This window comes from Culex quinquefasciatus, chromosome 2 (assembly GCF_015732765.1).
Source record: "Culex quinquefasciatus strain JHB chromosome 2, VPISU_Cqui_1.0_pri_paternal, whole genome shotgun sequence".
Classification (NCBI taxonomy): domain Eukaryota; kingdom Metazoa; phylum Arthropoda; class Insecta; order Diptera; family Culicidae; genus Culex; species Culex quinquefasciatus.
In genome coordinates this window covers 182,861,939-182,870,724 of record NC_051862.1, presented here as the reverse complement: position 1 = coordinate 182,870,724, position 8,786 = coordinate 182,861,939, and the positions used below count along the sequence as shown (strand labels likewise).

The window sequence follows — 8,786 nt, the reverse complement described above, 5'->3', positions numbered from 1 at the left end:
GTGGGTGCGACAAGATAGCACGACGACTTCGATGTGTTTTCATCTGGCACCTAGTGCTAGTATATCAGCACTTTTTTTTTGTTCAATTACAGCTTCTAAAATGCGTTTTCAACTAAAATTGAGTCACAAATAGCAAATTACTCAGTAGAAAGTAAGCAAGCAAGTTTTTTTTTCAAAAAGTTATCCGAAATAAGTTGTTTAAATAGAGAATAAGCTAATTGGATGGAAATAGGACCCAATCTGTAACCTGCCCAACGTGCAACAATTTTCTATATGTAATCAAAACATAATTTATTCGAAAAATAATAATTTCACAACAACAATCCTCTCACTGCTCAAACTCCACCTCAAATCAGCTTCGAAATCACGTACGCTGCCACCACTCCGAAAAACGTTACCAAACTTCCGGCAACGCTGCTAGCCGTACCTCCGTTCCGGAAGTTCCTGTTCAGCACGGTCGGCTGCAGTCTGCAGTTGTTGAACACGGGACTCGATCGTGCCAGCACCAGCGTGGCGTTGTGTGTTCCTTCAACTGAAATTTTAAAATTTATTTATTATTTTTTATAAGAAGAAAGTTAGGCATGGGACCTACAGCTGCAACCGCTGCACACGGGATGTTCTTCGTCGTCTACGAAGATTCGAATCTGGGGATTCATCACGGCCGGTTGGAACGTTAGGGTGAATCCATTCGGACGGATATCAAGAGCGAAGTTGGCCCGCATGTAACCAATCTGTGGGATGTGAAGCCGGGTCGTTCCCGGTGGCAGTCGTGGCCGCAGCGTCATTTCTTCGGTGTGCAGTCGAACTCCGGCGTACCCGTTGACGACGGCTTGCAGGAAGGCTCCGGCACCTGGGACGTAGTTTGGAGTTCCGACGGTTGGTTCGATTCGCTCGTTCCAGATGTAGAAGGGGGCTCGCATGAATTGTTGGTAGTTTTTGCTGAAATCCGTGGCGGCACGTTCCAGGTTGTCCACGTCGAGCCATCCGATCGTGTGCATGGACCAGGTCGGTGCCGGAGCGTTGGCGGCTGTGACCTTGGCGTAGGCCTCCATGTTGTTTCGTTTGGTCGACTCCGTCATCGGTAGCTGGAGCGGGTATCCAAGCAGTATGGCATCGGCTTGACTGATCGGAGTTCCGGCGGTGTATTCCTCAAACTGAGGGTGGGTGTTCGTGGTAGGATCGTACGGTAGACGAATACTTCTGGCGGTGGAGGCCAGTTCTTGCCAGTCACCGTCTTGAAGATTTAGATCGAACCTACAGTAGCAACCGGCGAATTCTCCGAAGAACAGATTGTGGGCAGCCATAACGTTTGTGTAGACGTTGTTGGTCACGTTCTGATGCGAATCGTCCGGACCCGTAACCGAAGAGATGTCGTAGCGATCGGTAGCTTGGTTGTAGACGGTACGATTCATCCAAAACTTGGCAGTTTCGTAAGCCAGAGTGCAGCCATGGGTTTGAAACCATGCCAGATCATCCATGGCGGTCATGTAGAGGCGCCCGGCAAAGGCAACATCGGCCGTCACGTGATATCGAAGGTCGGACTCTGCCGCAGATGCTACTTCAATGCCGGTAAACGCTGAAGCCCACGGGTATTGCCAGCCATCGAATCCATTGAGCTCGGCGTTACGAGCCGCTCCAGCTCGAGTTGTTTGAATGCGATACCGAAGCATGTCCCGAGCCAAGAACGGGTCAACCAACAGAATCATCGGAAACGTCCACAGCTCAAAGTCCCAGAAGTTGTGACCCTGTCGGGCGTCGCGTCCGAGTCCCGACGAAGATATTCCAAACATTTCGTACGCGAACGCTTGCGAGGTGACGGAACTGGGATAGTTGCTGAATATCTGGAAGGCACTGGCACGAAGCGCTCGATCAAGCTCGGCATTGCCCTCGACCGTGATCCCCAACGATTCCACATCTGCTGCATGTTTTGCTCATGCAGAGGACTCACATTCATCACCAGTGTCAGCAATAGAAGTTCCTGCTCCGCGAATCCCCAGCTACGAGCGTAGAGTGTGAGGTGGGTATACTCACGGACTGTTTCTCCAGCACCCAGTTCCAGCACCGTCGGATACTCTTCGTAGAAAATGCACACCTCACTCAGCGTGTTTTGAAGCGTCAGATCTTCCACCTCGTTTGTCGTACCGCACTGCCCTAGGAAGGGACGATTCCGAATAACAATCGGCCGAGCTTCTCCAAGTGTAATATCCGTGCTTGGTACTGGAGCTATTCTTCGGACGTTCGCCGAAAGCGCACCCTGCCCGTTCAACCGCTCCAACCGGAAGTTGTTTACCATCGTATGGTCGAAGTAGCGATGAGGATACACGTCATGGACAATCCTGAACTGCGCATTCGGTTCCTGGTACACCGTTCGAAACCGTCCAAATTCTATATCCAGCTGGTACGTGCACTGCGGTTGAACGGCCGCTCGTGGATCGCAAAGGTCGATGTGCAGATTGCCGTAGTTTGGCAGTCGAGCACGGTGGCTTCGCTCGCCCAGTCCGCTGTAGACTCCGGTCAGAAATACGTCATCGCTGTGCACTGCAAAGCCCAGGTTTCCATTGGACAGGGCGGGGATCTCCTCGATGCTGGTTGGAAATCGTTCGGAGTTGAACTTGAACGAAGAATCCTGGCCGGCTATCAGCAGGATGCTCCCGGCGAACAGCAAGGTCAGCAGCGTGATAGTTCTCATTGTGACGGTTCCTGAAGGCTCGTCACTGCAGTACTGAATGAAGGTCCGCCTCGGACCAGGTAGTTATAGCTCCCGGTTGTAAGGCAATCGAATGATATTGGACGCGAATAAAGATTAGATAACCGGAACGTGGTGAAATATTTCGGATTTCGATTACCCCAGCGATGTTTTAATTTTTCTCTGTGACTAATCTGTTAGCTAATCCAAGACAATGAGTTTGGTTCTGATGTCGAAAGGAATAATTAAAGCGTTATCAGAAGCTAATTTCGGACAGCTAACTGGGTTCAAACATACCAAATTTGTTTTCTAAGCCCATAATATCCGTGTGGTCTTCACAACAATTTTCCCATCAATATATCAATATAATGTCCTGCAATATGAAAGAAAATAATTTTCAACAAATTGGGAAAATATATCCATTCCCATCACTCTAAGCAGTGGTGTCTGTCTGGTCGATAATCCCGGATGTTTCCTGAAATTTACATAAACCAAGTATATCAACCAATAAGGCAGCTTTTTGTGAACATTTCTGTTAAACATGGCTTTACTAACAGTTATTACTATTTCTTTAACAAGCATTTTACAAAAATGTTTTCAAAGTCTATTCTCGTCTGACGAGAAGTGCACTGAATTTGGTCTTTTGTTGGCCGGTAAATGGCATAAATTTGTGTGTTTACTCGAGGCGGAGCTGTTGCTGGTAAGTTTAAACCTAAACAGTAATTTTGGAGCTTTGATCGAGCAGCATACTCTCCATATGTCGGAGATAGGTAATTGTCGAAAATAGGTATATATCTCATGAAATAATTTAAACACGCAAAACAGAAAAAATTCTGGAAATATGAAAAACGTATACAATGATTTGAGGAAGTATAATAAGTCTAAAATATACACAACCAAAAATCCAGATGAATGCATAATAAGATAACAAAAAAAGAAGGGATGTTTTTTTTTGAAAATAAAAGTTACAAAAAAAGCAAGGTGTTATATTACACATGATCAATATATAGAGCGTCCAATTTCCGGGGTTTCAAAATTCCCGGGAAACAGGAAATTTTCAACAAATTTCCCGGGAAGTCTCGGGAAATCCCGGGAAATTTGAAATTGAACGCAAATTATTCTGATCCTGTTTCTAATTTATATTTTGTATAGAACAGCAACTTTAATGGATAAAATGAGTGTGAGGATCAATTAATGGCTTGAATGCTTGTAAAAAATCATGCAACTTTGAGAAAATGTCATAAATTTTCTAATTTGTTATGCTGTCTTTCAAATCGTACCAAATAAAAAAAAATATTATTAGTATTTTTTGTTGAGAAGTATTTTTTAAACAAAGTGTTTGGACAGTGAAAATGTATGCTCCACTAGGGTGTAATATCAAAATCGATTTTCCAGCACAGCATTATTTTAGTTCCTTTTGGGGTCCTAAACAACTCCCCAAAGTTTGGGAACGTTTGGTTTAGTCCTCACTTTGCGCAAAGCGATTCAATTTTCAATACAAATTTGTATGGGAAAAAACATTTTTTTGAATTTTGATATTTAAAAATCCAAGTTTCACGCTATACTAAAAGCGGATTCATATTCGGATGCTCCGGAATGTGCTCTACAACTTTCCCGAAGAGAGTATGGTGCTAACTTGCTCCTATAAAAAGATATAGCCTGTTCAAAACTCGTCTAAAACGTGTTTTTCGATCGAAAATCACTTTTTAGACGAGTCTTGAGGACGCTGTATCTTTTTATAGGAGCAAGTTAGCACCATGCTCTCTTGGGGAAAGTTGTAGAGCACATTCCAGAGCATCCGAATATGAATCCGGTTTTGATATAGCGTGAAACGTGGATTTTTTAAATATCAAAATTCAAAAAAATGATTTTTCCCATAAAAATTTGTATGGAAAATTGAATTGCTTTGCGCAAAGTGAGGACTAAACCAATCTTTCCCAAACTTTGGGGAGTTGTTAAGGACCCTATAAGAAACCAAAAAGTTGCTGTGCTAGCCAAATTTGGACAACTTTATTTTTTTCCATACAACCATATTACACCCTAATGCTCCACAACAATGAAATTGCTTTGAAATTTGTCTCAGTGTCCATAAAGTTGAAATGAAAAAAAAAAAAAAATCATGCAGAAATATTGTTTTTCATGGCAAATTACTTATTTCAACTTGTGAATAAATAGATAATCATTGAATTTGCTTTTAAAATTATAATTTCAAGCGCTATTTTACTTGAAACACTATTCCATGAAATCATAACTCAAAGTTTTACAATATTTGAAGCGAGTTTTTTTTAAATATGGTTGCATTCTTTGGGTAAATTTCATATGATACGAAGTTGTTTTTAAATGATTTTTTATGGTTCCATTTATGGTATTTTTTTAGTTATATAGTTGTATGGCCTAATAAATTTATTAGATTAAAATAATTTTCATAGTGTAAAAGTGGTTGAAATTAAACGATATTTTTCATATTTGAAATTATAACTTCAAACAGTTATTTCTCGAATACTTTTAAGCAAAATCTTCTCGAACAACCCTTTTTGAAAAGTTTAATTAAATCAATTCAATTTTTATCCAATTTGGTTAAGGTAAACAAAAATATCTTATTTTCAAATGATATAACAAAAAAAAATCGTTAAAATAGGTTGTCGAAAATAAAATAGGTAATATTCATTCCATAATAGTGTAATTTTTGTTTCCCAACATATAAGCAAACAATATTCCTAGTAGCTTTAGAAATAAATATTATCGGAATTGAACCTTGACATGAAATTTACAGACAAGCTGATTAGTTCAATATGAACAGTATATTGAATATTTTTTTCCGTGAATATTTTCTCCGGGAAATCCCGGGAATTCCCGGGATTTTATTTCCCGGGACGGGAAATTGGACGCTCTACCAATATGACAAAGAACTCTGGACAATCAGTTCCAGACGCGTTTGGTGCCGTTATTTAAGGTGAATCGAGACTCATGGGGCGAATTGGGACAGCTGTTTTAGCCTTATTACTGCACAATATTTGGATATTTTTGATTGGTTTTGGATAGAACAGATACAGAAAAATAAAATAGCATTTCCAAATTTTAATCTTTTAATTGTTTTAAAAACTGCCGTCCCTATTCAGTTTGTAGTATTTTATGTATTTTAAAGCAAATTTGCAAAACTTTTGAGAGAAATCTTGCTTGTTCACTTCTTTTTGAGCTATTACTTGTTTGCAGACAAAAAAGCTTTCAGAAACGGTTATTGAATATCAAAGTACTGATGAGGAAACACTAGCATGCTGTTTTCTTACCATGGAACTTTTTTTCAATACTTGTTTACCAATTAAATGCGTTTTGCTTTATCAATCCCATAAAAAAACGATATCCATTTCCGCTCACTGAATCATTCACAAAAGATTATTTACAACAATGAGATCCTGTTTTGCATTGCAAGCAAACTTTGGCCTCTGGGGTCATATAATGGTAACAATTCGAGTATTAATCACACATGCACATGCACTGCTTTTGTTTATACGATAAGATAAGGCTGTTGTGATATTCGGATAAATCTAATAACAAAAAATATTGGTTTAGCTAAAAGATAAACACACCTCTGACGTCCAAAATTTATTCGAAATTGATTTTCATCAAATATTTCACAGCCAAAAACGCTAGCAAGATAAAGCTAACTTTGTTGGTAGCACCCGCGTTCTGATCGGCCAGCCGCATATCCAGCGTTGTGGGACGTAACTCACAGCCGTTCAACACTCCCCGTCTAAACCTCAGCGTGGCGTTGTGAACTCCAGAAACTATCAGAAAATGGTTTTCGTCACTTGATGCTTACAATAAAGAACAGAAATTCCTACCAACACAGTTGCTGCACATCTCGTATCCCTGATTATCTACAAGCAACTCCAGCGGCGTAATGTTTGCCAGGTCAGTACTGATCGTAAACTTATCCGGAAGTATTTCCAACGAGAACACCGACTCCATGTAGTGAATACGAGGAATCAACAGCCGGGTCGTTCCCGGTGGTAGCCGTGGTTTAAAGGTCAGCTCACTGTCGTGTAGCCGAATGCCGGCGTAACCGTTGATGATGGCCTGTAGGAAACCACCGGCCCCGGTTACAAAGTTGGACGCTCCACCGAATCCCGCTGGCCGTTCGTTCCACACGTTGAAGGGGGAACGAAGGTACGGTTGGTAGCTCCGTCGTAGATGGGTAGCTGCCAGAGTGGGTTCGTCCAGATCAAGCCAACCAATTGTGATTATGGGCCAGGTCATTGCTGGGGTGTTGGCTGGTGTAGCTTGGCTATAGATTCGCAGGTTCTGTTGTTTGGTTATGCTGGAATTTGGATGGTTAGGGAAATTTTTTTTGAATTGCTTTGTTGGTAACTTACTCTTTCATTGGTAGCTGTAACGGGTAGATCAGTAGTACGGCATCGGCTTGTCCGACCTGGGTACCTTGAGTGAATCCTTCAAACTGGGGATGGAAGTCAACTGTTGAATCGTACGGAAGTTGCAGGCTTTGGGCTGTCCGTGTTAGCAATTCCCAGTCACCCTGGCTCAATTGTAGCGCTGCCCTGCACATACAGCCGGCGAACTCGCCGAAAAACAGGTTGTGAGCAGCTACCACATTCGTGAAGGCGTTGTTGGACACGTTGCGGTGGCTGGCGTCCGGTCCAGTGACGAAACGGATGTCGAACTTGTCCGTTTCTTCATTGTAAACGGCTCGGTTCATCCAAAACTTTGCGGTCTGGTAGGCCAGCTGGCAACCCTCTGCTCTCAGCCAGGCGAGATCGTTGGTAGCGGCTAGATAGAGTCGAGTAGCGAATGCGACATCCGCGGTGACATGGTGCTGCAGTTCAGCGGCATCCGCTGAGGGCGATACTTCGCGACCTGTTTGTGCCGATGCCCACGGGTACTGCCAGCCCTCGTTACCATTATCTGCTGCGTTGGCAGCGGCTCCTGCGCTTGCACGACCAGCTCTGTAGCGCAACATCGCGCGTGTGGCGGTCGGATTAAGAAGTGTCACCACTGGAAGTATCCACAAGTCTTGATCCCAGTGAGTGTGACCTTGGAAATCTTGCCCAGGAGATCCTCCCCGGCCCAGTCCGGACGGGGATGTTCCAATTGGTTGATTCGTAGTGATGATTGTGAAATCTTCAGGAATGTTGCAGATAATGTGAAACGCACTAGCCTTAATAGCTCGATCCAGTTCTTCGTTACCACTGACAGTTATACCCCAGGTTTCCCACAGTCTATTCATCTCTGAGGTTTGTACCCTTTCAGTGTTCAAAGGGCTAATTACTCGCAACTGATTCAGCACTGCTGTTCTATCGGTTCCAAAACCAGTAAAGAAGACGAACTCATGTGCGGTGCGATCAGAAGGAAGCTCCATCACTGTTGGGTAGTCCCGATAGTACACGCAAACCTCAGTTCGTACGGCTTGCAACAGCGGATCTTCCAATTCGTTAGTGCGTCCACACTGGACCAGGTACAGCTCACCGTTGACATCCACCTGGGCAGCCGGATCAAAGGTCACATCCGCAGACTGAGCCCCAGCGATCTGCTGCACACGGACTTGAATTACCCCTTGACCGTCCAATCGCTGCAAGCGAAACTGATTCACGATCACGTTCGGCCAAAACCGATGCGGGTACACATCGTGGACCACCCGGTACCGCAAAGCGGGATCGCTGTAGATCGTCCGGAAGCGGCCGAACCTCATGTCCAGCTGGTAGGAACACTGCGATTGAACACCAGCTCGATGATCGCACGTCTCCAGCTGCAGGTTGGCGTAGTTTGGGATGCGTGCGCGATGGCTGCGCTCGCGAGCTCCGTTGAAGACTCCATTTAGAAAGACGGCGTCGCTGTGGACTACAAATCCGATAACGCCGTTGCCCAGCGTGGGCGTTGCTTCATTTTCTGGGAAGCTATAACGACGAGAATTCTTGAAGGATGAAACACGACCTGCACAAAAGGTAATCACTCACCGATCAGAGTTGAACAGGAAGTTGTTATCATTTCCGGCCACGAGAATGCAGGCCGTTATCTGGATTATAAGTACAACCAAAAACTTCATTGTACTACAACTTTGAACCGCACGCGACAAGTGTTGACATGA

General features: G+C 43.6%; 2 protein-coding genes across 2 annotated transcripts; both read right to left on the bottom strand.

Annotated features, from left to right (window-relative positions):
* Window positions 1-274: 274 nt before the first annotated feature.
* On the bottom strand, window positions 275-2,689 carry LOC6041519 (protein-glucosylgalactosylhydroxylysine glucosidase). The gene is made up of 3 exons (XM_038250974.1): window positions 2,032-2,689; window positions 593-1,918; window positions 275-532 (listed from the first exon to the last, which is right to left on the bottom strand). The coding sequence occupies exons 1-3, from the start codon at window positions 2,687-2,689 to the stop codon at window positions 348-350; spliced, it is 2,169 nt and encodes a 722-aa protein (XP_038106902.1). The 3' UTR covers window positions 275-347.
* A 3,600-nt stretch (window positions 2,690-6,289) lies between these two features.
* Window positions 6,290-8,744, bottom strand: LOC6041520 (protein-glucosylgalactosylhydroxylysine glucosidase). Its single transcript, XM_001850718.2, has 4 exons — window positions 8,656-8,744; window positions 7,060-8,595; window positions 6,529-7,004; window positions 6,290-6,471 (listed from the first exon to the last, which is right to left on the bottom strand). Exons 1-4 carry the CDS (start codon window positions 8,742-8,744, stop codon window positions 6,290-6,292), a joined length of 2,283 nt encoding a protein of 760 aa, XP_001850770.2.
* Between the last annotated feature and the right edge of the window lie 42 nt (window positions 8,745-8,786).

Bases quoted from the DNA above. Each gene is read 5' to 3' on its own strand.
- LOC6041519 (XM_038250974.1), bottom strand. From the start codon at position 2,689: ATGAGAACTATCACGCTGCTGACCTTGCTGTTCGCCGGGAGCATCCTG. The intron at 1,919-2,031 runs GTGAGTATACCC...CAAAACATGCAG, and splicing joins GGGTGCTGGAGAAACAGTCC to CAGATGTGGAATCGTTGGGG. The intron at 533-592 runs GTAGGTCCCATG...TTAAAATTTCAG, and splicing joins CGTGTGCAGCGGTTGCAGCT to TTGAAGGAACACACAACGCC.
- LOC6041520 (XM_001850718.2), bottom strand. From the start codon at position 8,744: ATGAAGTTTTTGGTTGTACTTATAATCCAGATAACGGCCTGCATTCTC. The intron at 8,596-8,655 runs GTGAGTGATTAC...TCGTCGTTATAG, and splicing joins TTCCTGTTCAACTCTGATCG to CTTCCCAGAAAATGAAGCAA. The intron at 6,472-6,528 runs GTAGGAATTTCT...ATTTTCTGATAG, and splicing joins GATGTGCAGCAACTGTGTTG to TTTCTGGAGTTCACAACGCC.